Source organism: Patella vulgata, chromosome 4 (assembly GCF_932274485.2).
Source record: "Patella vulgata chromosome 4, xgPatVulg1.2, whole genome shotgun sequence".
NCBI classification, from domain to species: domain Eukaryota; kingdom Metazoa; phylum Mollusca; class Gastropoda; family Patellidae; genus Patella; species Patella vulgata.
The window spans coordinates 71,155,653-71,172,877 of record NC_065882.2 but is presented as its reverse complement, the minus strand read 5'-3'; the positions used below and the strand labels follow the sequence as shown (position 1 = coordinate 71,172,877).

Here is a 17,225-nt window from a genome sequence, read left to right as displayed (position 1 = left end):
AGCAGGATCTGAGCCCCATGTTGATAAACTGTGCTTCAAAATACGTGCTACCACTTCTCCGGCTTTTAAATCTTCTAGAAAATTCTCACTTACCACATGGACATCGGCCTTTTCCGCTTCTTTAATACCTTTCGACTTCACAACCACGACAGGTGCTACGATTTGATTTTGCATATTCTATTGTGAACATGGTTGCATCTGAATCTCCTCCATCTTTGGCATCTCCAGCCCCTTCGCCCGTACCTTCAATCTTTTCCTTCACCTTCTGCTGATCACCCCAGCGTAACGAGTGGTAGCCATAGATATTATCTGGCTGTGTAACATTTGCTCTCTTCCAAAAACAATCAAAATGGTACCATTTAGGAACCTGGAAGTAAATATTCATATTTTTTAGGATAGGACAAATCATAACCTTTAAGTGGCACACTCATCGTTAAGATGAGACACAACAGAGTTCTGGGGGATATTTAAATTTAAAAAAAAGGAAACAACTTGTCTGTTGAGGTGATCTGTTGTACAAATAAATTCCTGCTGATCAGCGTCTATGCAAATTTTGCGATTTAAACTCGATCGAAAACGAGCAACATGTTTTGCTATACTGTAGAAAGTATGAAGAAATATGCCAAAATCCTGAGATTTCCTACAATTTTCTTAATCTCTTTAACCAACCAAAATCGATTGCCAAGGCAGTGGCTTTATATGTTTTTGGCTTTTGATAAGAGAGCTAAATCAAATTTGGTGTTCACTACATATAACTGAAACCCCTTATATATACATGTAGTATACTGTTTGTATGAATGTATTGTGTGGTAATATGTATTATTAAATGTATATGACTATGTCTAAGTGTATATGTATGCATGCTGACCATAATGGACGTTTTGATGCAATAAACATCGTATCTTATCGGGTGGCTCATTAGAACAAAGGATAGCCTACACCTCATCAAAATTAAGATTTGTTGTAATTAAAATTAAAAAAGTACTGTTTATAATTGATACACAGAATGGCTAGCGACATCTAACAAAGAATGTACTTTTGAAACAAAAAGCTTCGATTTACGGTCATTTTCTCCGTTTTGTATTCCATATTTTACCCGAGTTTCGTTTTCATTTTGTATCGCACTGTGTCGTTTTCATCCAATGATCTATTTATAAACCCAATTCGTGTGCTATTTTACATATTTGATCGTGACGAACCTTTCCGTCGAAGTTGTGTAATCGGATCATAACTGCCAACCGCAGTGAATCTTTTGAAATCTTCAAGTAGCATGCTTTACAGTTTGATCGGTCGCTTTTAGCGTACTCGGCCTTGAAAGGTAACATCCCCCGAAACAGCAGCGAGGTTGCTTAAAGGCCTACCATGGCAATGTCAATCACGAAACGAAGGACTGTGGGCGACTATCCACAATATAAATAACTCAATCGAGCGTGGAGTATGGTTACACGGTTATTGGGGCCACGTAGTCATGGTAGTAATATACTATTCAAAAAAAGTAGGGGATATTTGATTTTGTGGGCATAATACTAAAATATGCAAATGACTACGAAAAAAGTCACTATAGAACCTAACAGAAGAAACATTTCCAGTTACATGTGACGCCCAAACGCACCAATAGCTACCGCATGGAATGCAGGTGATGCTTGGGATCATCATGGGGGTCCAACCCAAGATTTGCACGACTCTGACTTTGAATGTTACAGTCATTGTGGCATTGAATTCCAGGGTGGAAACATCAGTTTAATTGTTTTAGTGACCAGAAAACAAATTTTGATATGCGTCGGCTTACCCAAAATGAAAGGTTACGTGCCCTTGGCATGCTACAGATCGGCACAACACAGGCGGTTGTGGCGCGTACGATGAATGTTTCTCAGTCTGTCATAAGCAGGCTATGGTCCAGATACCGTGATACACAATCTGTACAGGACAGACCACGCTCAGGTCGACCAAGGGCGACAACTCAAGCCCAGGATCGATTTATCCGTACCTTGGCCTTGAGAAATCGTGTCATCACAGCAAATCAGATCAGCGCTCGTCTTCAAACAGACACTGGTGTGAGAGTGAGTGGCCAGACGATTCGGAATCGACTGCATAGGGGTCACCTTCGCGCCCGACGTCCTCGCGTGATCCCTTGTTTGAGAGATCATCACATTCAGGCAAGACGTCGTTGGTGTAGGGATCGTCAACACTGGGATAATCGACGCTGGAGCAATGTGATGTTTTCAGATGAGTCACGGTTCACTGTTGATTTTTTGGACAGACGTAGGAGGGTGTGGCGTCGTCGAAACGAGCGCTTCCAAGACGTTAACGTCATCAGACATGATCGATTTGGGGGTGGTTCTGTTATGGTGTGGGGAGGCATCACTGTTGCTGGAAGAACGGCTTTACATGTTGTTGCAGGGCGTGTTACAGGCCAGTACTACCGGGACAACATCTTGGCAGTCCATGTTGTGCCGTTCGCACGACGTCATGGCCGCCGTTTCATCTTCCAGGATGACAACGCAAGATGTCACAGGGCCAGGATCGTTACAGGTTACCTCCAACAACAGAACATCACCACATTACCTTGGCCAGCACTGAGTCCCGACCTCTCCCCCATCGAGCATGTCTGGGACATGCTTGGACAGAGGTTACGTCAACGTCAACAACGTCCTGCCAATGTCCAAGAACTTGCTGCTGCGTTGCAACAGTAATGGGACAATCTGGACCAAAATGACCTTAGACGTCTCATTAAGAGTATGTTACGTCGGATCAATGCTTGTTTGGCAAACAGAGGAGGATTTACCCGTTACTGACTTGGTTGTGATGCTGTGGTAACTTTGCTGTTTGACCCCGGGTATCATTTTACCCTTATAATGGTCAGTCTGTGCCTTACTTAGTCTAACGATCATTTGGAATAAATCGAAGAATGTGAACTTCATTTCATTTTGTCATTTGTTTCTTCGTCAGTTTCATTAGGTGACTTTAATAACACTTAAAAATCAAATATCCCCTACTTTTTTTTGAATAGTATATATACAAATAGGTAAATATAGATATTTTGTCAAAGCCCACATGTGGCTGCAATCTTATCTTATCATGGAAACATCGAAACGTGCGTTTATAACATCCTAATGTCCACTCTATCGAGCGTATATTTAATTCTTTGACATTATCACCTTTCGGTTGTTTAGCCGATACAATATCACATTTGTGTGTTGTTGTTATTAGTGTTTAACGTCCGCTTCCACGGAAGGTGATATCACTTTTGTCGGAGCTGGCTACTTTTCAAGACGGAAGATCAGAGCTGTCTACAAACATACGTCCACGTCATCTAAGTCCTGGGGCCTGTTTCACGAAATTTTAACAAAGATAAAATCTAAATTTTAGTAATTAGATTGGATAATATTAGATGGATTTTAGTGCTTAGCCAAATAAAATTGAAGAATCTACTAAAATTTGGATTTTATCTGTAGTTAAGATTTCGAGAAACAGGACTCAGGATTGTTGCATTGTTTTCGCTCCTGTTAACTTACTACACATTTGTTATCATCATTATGTAAATTATGTGCGGTGCAGTCCCCCAGCACTTAATATTAGGGGTGGGGGGGTGGATGGCTGAATGGTTAGCGTGCGCGCGCTGTATCATAAAGTCTGCCATTGAGTCGACTGGCGTGGTTTCGAATCACTGGTTGTATGTGACAAGGAGTGGGGTCGCCTGTCCAACCTCGTGGGAATTATTGAAATAAACTTAAACCATATGTTAGTCCCGAAATGACATAGTTTGTGTCGAGTGGACGTTAAACCCCTCTCACTTAATATTAGAGTAGAGTTTTTAGCCCTTCGTACTGTAGAATGTTGTCGTTGTCGGGTTTCGCTCCTGTTTACCCACAACACTTCTTGAGCACTTAGAAAATGCAATAAATAACACAAGAAGAAGTTAAAGGAAATGGTTGAAATGAAAAAAAAAACCCAAACGAAACAAGGCCATTGCAGCTAATTCGTGCGGACAGTCGACAAGAGTTGATGTATATTTATTCTTTTGTAGGTTGTGTCGTAAGCAATATGATACCGATTGGGTGATAACTTTTGTCGTTCAGTGTTCACTGGAAGCTACAAAGTGAAACAAGGGCCATAACTTATGAACTAGTCATCTTCAATTTACTTATTTTAGCAATGCATAATTAATTTAATAAAGATGGGACGATAACTTGTGTCGCAGAGCGTCCACAAGGTTCTACAAAATGAAACAAGGATCATAACTGAACGGAACTTGTTGAAATGACATGTATAGTCTTCTTCATCACACTTATGTAAACAAAATATATAAATTTCAAAACTCTTGGATGATAAATGCAGCCAATGGAGTTTGCAAGAAATAGTGAACGATTAGCGGGATTGCAATATACGACCTCTTTTCCAAGTCGGCGGATAAAAGGCACTACCAAATAATACGCATCTTCTAAAAATATATCAATTCAGTTGACGGTGATATGTACACTATAGCAAGAAGTTGCGTTAAAGCCAAGGCTACAACATCTGGAGCGATACCACGACCTCCAAACTAGCGAGCCAGCGTCTTACTCACCGTGGTTTCAGTACACCTTTAGAACGAATTATTACAAAGAAATACTTTTCAGTAAATATTTTCGTGATCCAATATTTACTTATTTCAATTCAAACTGTGATGCGATGTTTTGAGAATTGTGCGTTTGAAGCTATGTTAATTTGCGCAAATATGGCGTACGGACCGATTTTCCGGGGGATATCATTCTTGCCCGATGTTTCTAAAGGTGTACAGGGCGCCATGACATCACCCAGATAGCATGTGCATTAGCCAGCCCATAGTCCCTTTAGGAACGGTGTCTGTTCTGTTCTAAGACTGTTTTGGAATCTTTACCGTCTATTTTCACCGTGATTCTTCTTTGTTCGCCAAAAGGAATCATTTCTCGCCCCATCCAACACAAATTTATAATAATTTGCAATAGAGTCCGACTAGACACCGTTCCTAAAGGAACTAGCCCTTCCGTAGCTTTCCTTACAAGGATTTGTTTAAAGTTGCAATTTCATATTTTTAAGTTATATTTTTAATATTTATTAAAATATAGCCCTAAAATAGATGGTATCTATAAACAGTCCTACCTTGTTAAAGAATAATCCTATAATTCACTATTGCCAGTTGAGAAATTGGCAAAAATATCATTTCCATATCCAAATTCAAACGTTTGAAGGTAACTACTCCGTGGAGAATAGAAAACAAGGGAGGTAATTGTGTTATTATTTCCGGTGTAAATGAGTTTTAAGTGTGAGAATGACACCTATGATCGTATAATAGTGAGTTGACAACCTATTGAGCAAAAGACATAGAAATAATTATGTTTTGACTTTCTTATAAAATATGAAATTGTAACTTTAATATAATCAAATACTATTAGCATCTAAATATGGACATGATGGTTGGATTTCTCCTACACCCAAATTTGAACATTCTAGCTCAATTCAAAGAGTGTGACGGACATACTCATTTTAATAGTCTACTGCTTTCTTCGAAAGGCGGGGGACAATTAAAGGAGTTATAAACCCCGTTTACATTACAAAATTTTAAGCGTCCAAGTGTGAACTGGGCTATAGGCCAGTAATTTTTTACAAAACGTGCTCAAAAGAAGTCCTGGAGGAAAACGGAAGACACAGACTGATAATTTTGAAATGGTCTATATTAACAGCTGACAATATTTTATGGGCATAAACTCTGAATAAATTTCAAGTCAATCGGTTGATAACTTTTATTGTGTTGACTGCAACCTAGATTTATAAACACATCATGGATAATATAATCTTTGAGTAAACCCAGGATGACAGCATTATTCAACCGTACTTGAGACATTTTATATCATTGAATCATTCCAATCTGGTTAAAACACAGATCCTATTTCATTTCGTTTTTTTTATAGTTCAAAATTTTGTTTTATTCACTTTACTACACCAGGAATTGAAAGAGTTGTTATATAACCCGCGTTTTGGTTGATGTTAGGGGTTAGCCAATGAAATGTCTGTTACGGTGAGTTCTTGGCGTATGGTGCACGGAACTGTGGGTATTCCACTAGATATATCAACGCTGATTGGTTAATCAATTGTGACGTCATAGGGTCAAAAGCAGTTTGTACGACCCCTACGCGATCTTCCACTACAACCGGTTGTTCAAAAATAAGTTATTTTAACGATCCATTAAACTCTTAACGGATCGTTATCTTGCTAACGTGTCGTTTGTTAACGGTCCGTTAAATTTCTGTTCCGTGAAAGTCAATTTTATTATCTGTAAGCAAACGGACTGATTAAAGTTAATCAAAGAGAAGACTATTTGTACATTGGCTGAATTTTAAATTCAAAGTACATTTATAATAACTCCATTGAAGTTAGTATTAACAAGAAACTGTAGATGGTGGGACAACTTGGTTAAAGACAAAAAGATAACTGTAGCATTTACTATATATACAGAAAACACTATAAAAAAAAACCTATAGAAAACTAGATTTTTTTCCTTTAGAAATTTTAGTATACATCTGTAGGGGAAATTACGGGATTTGCACTACAGAACAGCAGAATATTTGGGGTCATTATATCCTACAGCCCCCCCCCCCCCAATTCTGAAGAATACTATATAACTTCATTCTATAGAAAATGGAATAGACCCTCATCGCCCAACCCTCTAGGATGTTCTACAGTTAATTACACTGGTAATCTATGACTTTTTGCTGAGGGTATAATACTTCGACAGCTGACTAATACCATCGTTCAAAAGATAACGGAGCCCAACACCTTCGTTAAATGCAAAGGCAAATTAACGACATGTTCAAGTTAACGCGGCTTCCATCAACAGAATTGTTCCCCGTTAAAGAAAACGATCCATTAAGTCCATGTTAACGAGTCGTTAAAAGTTAATGGAGCTTTGAACAACTGGCCCAAGATCTTCTTGTAGTGTAGGCCATTGCATGTATAAAAAATAACTAAACAAAATATAGATCTGTATTTTAATCAGGTTGGAATCTTTTATAAAATAATCACATGGTACAAGCAAATTATTCAGCACAATCATCACAAAGATCAGCTTGTCTTAACAAATTTCTAATAACAAGAAACAATCCAGTTTAGCATTCTCATAAAAACTCTGATATTGGTCAGTAGCCTGTGAAAAAAGCGTTCATTAATCAATATCTGAAATAATGACAGTATTCATTACCATTCATTTGTGGATTAAAGAAAAGAAGCAGTTTTTACTTTTCAAATATACATGTATAATCTTCAAAAAAAACGTAGGAGATATTCAGAAACAATACAAAAATGCGGAAATGCACTGCTATTTTTATTAGAGGTAACCAGTGTATGTTAATAACAGGCCAATTGCCTACACATGAACATAAACAGTTCATATGGGCGGCTTATCTGACGGTCCCATTTCACTTGCAAAGAGATACACTGTCAAAAGTGAAAATGGACGTTTTTGATTTTTGTCTTAATAATGAGTAATTGCTCCACCAATCCTCAGACATTCAGCAATTTGTCGTGGGATGCTCCTAATCAACCGTCCAATCACGATTTGGGGCAATCTGACCCACTCCTCTTGCAGGGCCACGGTCAATTCATGCAGTGTTGTCGGTCGACGAAAACTAAAGCAAAGATAGGCTAAACAGCAAATCTTATGCAAAAACCGATATGAAAGCAAACATGGATAGGATAAACCAGCAAACGGCAGTTTTCTTCAACCCTTCCTTGAAGTGTAAAATTTGACAATGAACCGCTCCCACGTGTATGGGGCTATTGCGTGTCGCATGTGCAGCTCAGTGGTTCTGTTGGGGTGATAAGTGTCCATGACTATTTATCATATCACAACCTGCATAGGTATTTGCATTTCAATATCCCCTACCTTTTTGAAGAGTATATATTTAACACTCAGAGACATTAATTAATATGTGGATAATTCTTAAGAATATCCTGAGTAACACTGAATATTTGAAAGTGACCATTACTCTTGATCATGTACATGTATACTCACAGTCACTTGTAAACTGGAAATTCTACTTCATAATATTTGGAGAACCCCATACATGTAGAATGATGCATGACAAATATTAAAATCTCCCAAGTTAATAATACCTGTATCTTTGTTTTATCCCTCTAGTACACTACTAACTTGATCAATATTCAATTTAAGGGTAGATTTGTGTAGGATTCTTAATATACTGTACAGTGTAAAATCACATGAATAAAGCTAAACTACAAAAATTAACCACACCATGGACCTGTGCAGAAAAATGATCAGGGGGGGGGGGGGGGGGGGGAAGGCTGTTCTTGCGTGACTGACCGCTGAAATTTTTAATTTGATTTCTTCGAAATAGGTTGTTTCTGAAGGCAATTTACTCTTTTAAATGTATAGGCTCTCTCCTAGGCTCCCTGTTGTATAGGCTCCATGTGAGCAGACCCTCCACCCTGGACACATGCCGGCACACATTCAATGTGTATTAATGAGGTTACAATATTTTACTAAATACTGTAACGAATCATAATATAACAAAATCACAAACATTGTAATGATAACTAAAAATAACAATGATATATCACGCATGTTAATGACTGCAAACAACTGTTATCTTTAAATACTGAGACTGTCAAATAAGACTAGTTATTATGGAATACATGTATCTACATGTACTTCAAAATCTATGAATTTTACCACACACAAAACATTTATTTTCCAATGTACCCCAAGTTAATAAAAGTAAGTTTTTCTGTGATCTACCTGACATTAACAAATTAGATAGAAAACAGTACATGTATATTAGAAGTCCCCCTTACTTAATCCGAAGGTCATTTCCGGACTAAGATACATATATGGTTCAACTTTATTTCAATAATTCGCTTGCACGTTGGGGTCTTTATTAGTGTGGGGGGTAAAGCAACAAGATTGGACATGCAACCCTACTCCTTTCACGTTTAAGCGGAGAATCAAAACCACGCCACTTGATACAATGACAGACATTATGATTTCACGCTCATGATAAACCATTAGACCAACCAACCCCCTAATTCGAAAATAAAGCATTGACCAATCAATGTAACACAAGTTAAAATACATCATACCCAGTCCAGCCATACATCTACATGTACTGAACTTCAACAAGTTTTAAAATTCTACCTCGAACAGAAGCAGATTCATTGGTCTTCCAAAAGGTATGACAGGCAGAGAAACCAATTTCAAAAGTCCCCTACTTTTTGCGAAGCAGGCAGATTGACAATAAATCCTTACAAATGATATAAAATTGCTCACTAACATAACATTTACATGTAGGTTTTTACATGTATTTATTTCCTACCCTCAATTTCACCATTTAAAGTTAAATTTCATCTTTAGCATGTACTTCATTTTAATCTGTGCCGTGTCATAGACAATATATTCATTATATAGCAAACTAGATCGACCAATCGTAGCATTTGTTCCTTTACCCATGGGAATTTTCACACCATCCTCGGTAATGTACGCCCCCTTCTCATCAGGTACTGTCATACCACAACCTTTAGTTGAATGCTTTCCTTTTGGTAGTGATGTAACATAGCTACTGGCGAGAAGTTCGTGGGGATTACCCAGAGCCACCTCACATAACAGCATGTAGGCTGTACTATCAGTTTTACTAGCCCGACAATAATTGGCACTTTTTGAAACCATATCGGCAAAATAAACACCTTTACCGAACATATAACCCGTGACAGGAGCTTCTGGCGGGGCGATACGCAACCCTTGTGATAAAATACCAGCGTAATTCGTCGTTCGTGAACCATGCCATAATAACTGTCGATTGTGAAGATCTTCAAATGGTTGGTATTTTTCTTCTTCGCCTTCTCTTTTGATTTCAAATATGTCTTCAACTTGAAGTGAGTACTGATTGTGGGTTGCAGCATGGGTATTTTCAACGTATTTCACCAATCTATCATACATGTCGCTCTTTTTCTCCATTGGATCCATGGAACATTTGAGTTTCTTGTAATGCGCATCAATAGGATTGGCTCCTTCATCACCGCCTTTCAATAAACTGTACGCCACTTCAATGTCCAGTAGATTGTCCAACATCTCAGTTTTCATTTTTATAACTTCAGGTGTATCAAGCAATGGAGGTTTTTTCATTCCAAAATCATGTGGAATGAGGGTGTAAAATCGATTTGATGCATCCAAGAATTTGTTTTGTGAACCTTTTGTTTCAATGAGCGTATTTAGTTCTGTCAACACAGAATAAGCTGTTTCAATCTGTCTCCTAGAAAGTTTCCCCAGCGGCATTTTTTTCAAATCGATTTCAAATTCCACCATGGCTTTCTTCATTTGGTCGATATCAAAGATAGCACAAATGACATCTTGAACATTTCTAGGAAGTTTTGAACCAGCTCTGGAATCATCTAAGTTTTTAATATTTTCATCATCTTGACCATAATCGATTTCCAGTGGATAAAACTTGTTGGGAAATTTTTCAAAATTTGCTCGGTTGTCCCAGTCATTATTTGTTTTTTCTGCATACATGGTTTTAAAGCTGTTAATAGCTGCAGCTCTTGAGCCTTGTTTTTCACATTTGTTGCCACCAATCGTTGTACCAACTCGACCCCAGGATCGAAATAGATACCAACCACTGCCCTTATCTTTCTCAAGCGCCTGTAATTTATAATAAGAGTTAGTTCCTTTGACTATATCAACCATTCCCAAAACGGCACTGTAAACCGAGCCTCGTTCTTCGATAACATGAGCAACATCTTCTAATTCAGAATCAGGATCAACTGCTGCACCACCCTTAACCGTCATTTTCTTTTTGGTTGGGACGCTTTTGGTGAACATGGCTTCTTCCTTTGCGGTCATACCACTCTTGTAAGCACTCTTTTTTGGCAGGGTTTTAGGTTTAATGTCACCAATTCGTGTAGCAGGATCTGAGCCCCATGTTGACAAACTGTGTTTCAAAATATGGGCTACCACTTCTCCAGCTTTTAAATCTTCCAAAAAATCCTCGCTTACCACATGGACATCTGCCTTTTCCGCTTCTTTAATACCTTTTGATTTTTTATCAACTTCGTTTTTGGTTGAAATGCATGCAGCAACACTTCCATCGGGTTTAGAGATAACTGTACCACCCAAATTGGATATCTCTTTAGTGAGGACAGCTTTGGATTTCTTCGTTTTTCCAATGATGACAAATTTCATTTGATCTAATGGCTTATCTGTTGCTAGGACACCATCAACCGAATCCCTCACTGGACCTTCAATAGCCGAGACTTTTACAACCGGAAATATTCTAGTGTTAGCTTTATATTTGTATTTTTTTAAAAATTCAACGTCATGAAATTCCTTAGGGACTTTAAAGGCCTTACGTTTAGGATTCTTGATAATGTTCATACATTTTGTCCAGGCAGTCATATTGCCTGAACATTTATAACCCTCGGTGGTATAATAAAACTGCCCTTCCTTACATTCTGGACATCGTTCCAAAGCACCGAATGTCAAGCAATCAGACATGGCATCTAAAAGTTTGCTTTCACCAGGTGGAACATTTTGTTCGTTCAACTCGAGCATTAGTTTCATGGCTTGGTTCGACACATTCTTTATCAACAGGTCGCGATATTTCCAGATTAAGGCGCTTTGGTCACGGAGCTGCTTTTCTTCTTCTGTTTCCTCTATTTTAACTTTTTTTGCAGGTGCTTCAGATTTTGTGTCCCCTTTTCTCTTTTTGGCAGGTCCTGCTCCTCCCAGTTTTTTAATCAGTTCTTCTTGATCTTCTTTCTTTAAACTTTTGAATCCTGTTATTTGTTTTATATCTACATTAAATTCCAGATCGTCTTTTTTATCTACAAAACAATCAACATGGTGCCAGAGTTCTTGGGGACCATACATTTTGGCTCGCTGACTGTCAAATTCTTTTTTGGAAATTCGAATCAAGCCTTTGTCAATTTTATCTTCACAACCACGACAGGTGCTACGATTTGATTTAGCATATTCTGTTGTAAACATTTTTGGATCTGAATCCCCTCCATCTGTTGCATCTCCATCCCCTCCGCCGCCACCACCACCACCACCACCAATCTTTCCCTTCACCTTCTGCTGGTCTTCCCATCGCAAGGAATGGTAACCATGAATATCATCAGGCTGGGCAACTTTTGCTCTCTTCCAAAAACAAGCAAAATGAAACCAGTTGGGAACCTGAAAATAAACAACCATTTTTAATTTGACATATTTCATCTTAAAAGTTACACATGCCTTAATTTGCTGGGCTAAAAACGGTAGGCAGTGAGGCCTAACACTATAAAGATTTTGGTCCTGAATTTTCTTAACCGACCTGCTGGTGATGAAGTTCGCTACAATCAATAGTTTCGGAATCACGCCGGGTGTAGATACATACGTATGCCCACAAATCACAACTGACATTTCTTCCCTCCTCCCAACCAAATATCTTGTTCCCGCAATAGAAATATGTACCAGTCTTTAGAGTATGTCCGTAAATTTTTCAGGAATCCGTGCACGCCAGTTGTTGCACGACATTTTCACCTAGCAATCTGTACTAATTGTCATGTTGTTCTTGATACCTAATTGATACACAGTAGATAACAGTGATAATTCCTGACATGCAAGATCCTCGCAGAAGCGCAAGAATTTCAAATTTCAAATTTTAATTCAACGTTTTCGTTGTGTCAAGGGAGACAACTGCCATAATAGTAAGTGTAGTGACTTACATGTAGTAAGCAAGTAAAACTACCCAATCGAGTTGTGTATGGCTAATTTACGCGTACAGGTGCAGTGGTTACTACAATTTTGAATTTCACACGTGCTTTTGAAATTGCAAGCCTGACAAAATAGCGTATTTCATCAAGCATGAATGGTCTTATTTACTTCACGTTAGTTTTAGGTTGCATGCTGGTATTTAGTAAGCAATTCCATTGGACCCACATGATCTCGTCAAAATTGGATCAGACTGGCATATGTTGCTGTTTTTTCTGAGTCAATTAAAGGAGCTAAATCTGTATTATTTGGAACCTACATGTACATGTAAAATTGACACAAATGGGTCGCAATCCGTATCATAATGTAAATTGAAAGTATATTAACTAATTTACATTCAATCATTTCTGTTTTTACAGTAAGTTTTTAATAAGTTACAGTGTATGCTCAGGGAAGAGTCCAAATTGAATGGCAGTCTTTGGCATCTGGTTATTCCAGTCTAAACCATTATTATTCTCTAATGGGATGTGGTTAGCCTCATTCATCGAGTCGCTTCATTACAAATGGTGCTCGAAAGCATTCTGCCAATTTTAAAATCTTCATTTTGTTGCAAATATTGGATATCGTAACGACAGAAGCCTATCTTTTCAAGGTAAGACAACAACATCAATGTTGGTATAAATTTAGTTCAGCTCTGGAAGTAGGTCTCATTACACTCGCATTGTACATTCCGGAACCGTCCTATTGAATCCTTGTCGAAAATAAATCGGCCCCAGTCAATTTTACTGGGCAACTTTTTACTGCTAAATAATCATGTGTCAGTCTCTGTGAACAGCTGAACAATGTAAAGGAACATTTCTATAAGAAAATAAGACCTTGCTTACCTCGCTAGTGTCAGTATGTGCAACTCAACACGCACAAATTTACATAACTCGGCCATATAAGAAGAAATGAAATTGGAATTTTTGAAAAAATTTGCTTTTAATTCGGCTAGGCAAAATCGAAAAATTCCATTTTTCACCCAGCTAACCTAAATTTCATTTCGTCTTATATGGCTGAATTTCGTAAATTTGTGCGTTACCCTATATTTAGATTTCAATGGTGTCTTCCGTTTAGCAGAAGGGGACATATCTTTAACCATACTCCTCTACGTCATATTTCCCAGAATGTGACACTGCCCCGATTAGCCGCCATTTAAAACGCCCACGTGATCATTTTGGGGCGGGACTTATCGACTAAACACCCATTTGTTTAGACAACAGAGTAAAAATAACCCACGCACGTGTGTTTTATGTAAACACGCCATGTCGCTGACACTCGCGTAAAAGCGATATATAATATGTGCTATGGGTAATATTGCAATAAATTCTTTACCATTGTAAACTGTCTTTAGAGTTTCAATCTGTTAATCTTTCAAAACAAGGTAGATACTCCTAAATTTGTTTTCGCAAACAAAACCGCCTCTGTGAAATTATGTTTCATGGGCGCCGCCATATTGAATAATTAGAGGACTATTTTGTGATTCGGCTTAGATTAGTTTGTCATCTTTCATACACACAGCGGCTAAATAAACATATTTAATTTCATTCAATATGACAATAGAAGAGAAATAAATACTTTTAAAAATTTCTAAAAGCATACTCAGTGTTTTCGACTAAAATCGTCGATGTAGGAATTAAAATGTCGGTTAATTAGCTTAGGGCCTATTCTCAGCCGGAGCTAGCTTTAGATAGGCAGCCTAAGTTTGGGATGATCTTTAACACCATGATGTTGTGTTGCACACGACACTAGCGAGATAAGCAAGGTCTTATTTTCTCACTGAAATGTTTCTTTACATTGTTCAGCCGTTCACAGAGACTGACACAGAACATTTATTTAATTTAATACTAGATTACTTATTCTTATTGCACTTTTGCAGTGGGTGTTTTTATTTGTAATTAATTAAATAATTTAAAACCACCGACTTGGTTACCTGTAAAAATTATAAGTCATTTATATAATATAATGGTATCTAATTATGAAACTACTCAGGATGAACTGGTATATGGGGGGAAAAGACCTGGATCCAAAAATAGTGACTGAGTCAATGGATGGTAATTTAGTACCGGTATGCATTATGATTATATGCACGACCCAAACGGAGCCGGTGGGAGTGAATTTACATGATAAATCATTATGACATACCTTTCCATCGAAATGGGGTGACTGGACCATAATTGCCAATCTCAGTGAATCTTTTGAAATGTTTGATTTGCATGCTTTACAGCTAGATCGATCGCTTTTAGCATATTCGGCCTTGAACGGTAAATCGTGATGATCCGACATTTTTCTTCAAATGGCGGGAAATTGCATGTTGTCGATTGGCAAATTTTGGACCGAAGAAATTTATCTTGTCGGAACGAAATCTTAAAAGATTGCGAATCCAGATGATATTCTCTTGTTTTGTTCGAAAATGTTCATTGGTATGTTAGTTAATACAATCAGATCAAATGACTGGTGATAGTGCTCTACTGTTTAAAGGATAGGATCGGGAAATTTAATGTTATTATCAAGTTTCGTTTCGGGCTTTGTAGTTCTGCATTTGTAAATTTTTATTCTTAAAAAGTTTGATTTGAGTTAAGTCCCCTTTACTTCGTGACGTCATTTTGTCAACAACACATGGTGGAAGAAGTCATTCATTGACAATATTTATTATTAACATTTATCCCTTTTTAGGTCTGAAAACCGTACAATATGCCAAAAGAAATGGTAGCAAAGAAATCCAGACAACATCAACAGATTACCAAACAAGGTTATTTCATGGGTTATATTATAAACAAAACATCTCCAACATGATAAATTGAAAATAAGTTCAACATGGACTGATACATGATATTAGTATTAGATGGGCCATGCTCTTAAAGCGATAGTTTCATATTTTTAAGTTATATTTTTAAAATGTATTAAAATAAAGCCTTAAAATAGATATTTTTAAAATGTATTAAAACAAAGCCTTAAAATAGATGGTATCTATAAACAGTCCTACCTTGTTAAAGAATAATCTTATTAATCCTATAATTCACTTTTGCCCGTTGAGAAATTGACAAAAATATAATTTTCAAATTCAAATTGGAACGTTTGAAGATAGCTATTCCATGGTGGGGGGGGGGGGATAGAAAAACAAGGGATGTAATTATGTTATTATTTCCGGGGTCAGTGATTTCTAAGTGAGTTGACATCCTATTGAGCAAAAGGCATAGGAATAATTATGTTTTGACTTTCTTAGAAAATATGAAACTCTCGCTTTAAAGGATAAAGTGTCTTCCTCCATTGTGAAAAAACTACTTAATTATAGTTATTAAAAATTATACCTGTGTTTGCAATAATTTGTCACCTCCAATAACATAATTCCAAAGCACAAAATAAGATCTCTTGTAGGCTTAGTCCTGTGAGTGTGATAAGCCAGACTTTGACATCAGGAAATCAATCGATCAAAAAAATCACGATAGTGTTTGTTTTTATTGAAACACATGGATGTCACTACTTATTCTTGTGCCATGTTCTGTCAAAATATGAGTAAACATTAATTGTACAATGGATTTTATTTTACCGGTGGTCAACACAGGAGTGATTAATTGCCAGTTACATATAAATAACTTTTAAGAAGCCATTTTTAAGAAGTTTGTTTGTATGGTACGAAAACACTTTTTAGATTGACTCAAACAAAAACTGGCAAAAATGTACAAGAAAAGTAAGTCAAAACAGCCTCAAATGTCAACCGAACAGTACATGCCGAAACAAATGATCTTAATATTTTCGGACTGATATGGGAATAAAGGAAGGTCATTAAACAGAGGAACACGGGGCCTGATTGGCATGAGCTTTAGGGACTGTACTATAGCGCAGGGATTTCCTCCTATTGGTCGACCTCCACAGATCAGGTGGAAACTTATGTCATTTGTGAATGCTGAAACAGAGTATAATAATTCAATATTTTCTGATTAAAAAAAAGAGTTCAAATGATAATTTATATGTGTAGTAAACAAACTACGGCAAAAGCCCCCAAAAACCGAGGGGTGTCTTAATAGATGATAACTGTAGTTCAGTAGCCTGCAAAATCTTAGTACGACTCTGTGAACAATTAATATACTAATGTAATTTGTTTTTATTTCCAGGGATAACCTTCAATAAGACATTTGGTCAGCACATTTTAAAGAATCCACTCATTGTGAACACAATGATAGAAAAGTTGAACTAATTGACGGTGGACCGGTCTTGATAAAGCTTAAAGAGAAATTATTGCTTTGGGGTTTTGAATAATTGGGGAGCCTAAGCTTATTTTGAATATGATATTCAGTAGGGTGGCAATGATACTCTAACCTCATGATACAATACATATCACAGGATCGTGATATTTTTTCTTTCCAAATTTACTTAAAAAATATAAACAAGTACAAGATATTTAAATTGTCTTTAATTAACGCCGACAAATCAGTGGCGACAAGTTGTCACTCCATTAGCCACAGCT

General features: G+C 37.3%; 1 protein-coding gene across 1 annotated transcript; it reads right to left on the bottom strand.

The window, feature by feature from the left end:
* Positions 1–6,993: 6,993 nt before the first annotated feature.
* LOC126818462 (poly [ADP-ribose] polymerase 1-like) lies at positions 6,994–15,086 on the bottom strand. The gene is made up of 2 exons (XM_050545887.2): positions 14,903–15,086; positions 6,994–12,202 (listed from the first exon to the last, which is right to left on the bottom strand). The coding sequence occupies exons 1-2, from the start codon at positions 15,041–15,043 to the stop codon at positions 9,356–9,358; spliced, it is 2,988 nt and encodes a 995-aa protein (XP_050401844.2). The 5' UTR covers positions 15,044–15,086; the 3' UTR covers positions 6,994–9,355.
* Between the last annotated feature and the right edge of the window lie 2,139 nt (positions 15,087–17,225).

What these genes read in the sequence shown, in the direction of transcription:
- LOC126818462 (XM_050545887.2), bottom strand. Translation starts at nt 15,043, where the DNA reads ATGTCGGATCATCACGATTTACCGTTCAAGGCCGAATATGCTAAAAGC. An exon ending in CACCCCATTTCGATGGAAAG is followed by an intron (nt 12,203 to 14,902) that starts GTATGTCATAAT and finishes GTTTATTTTCAG; the next exon opens with GTTCCCAACTGGTTTCATTT.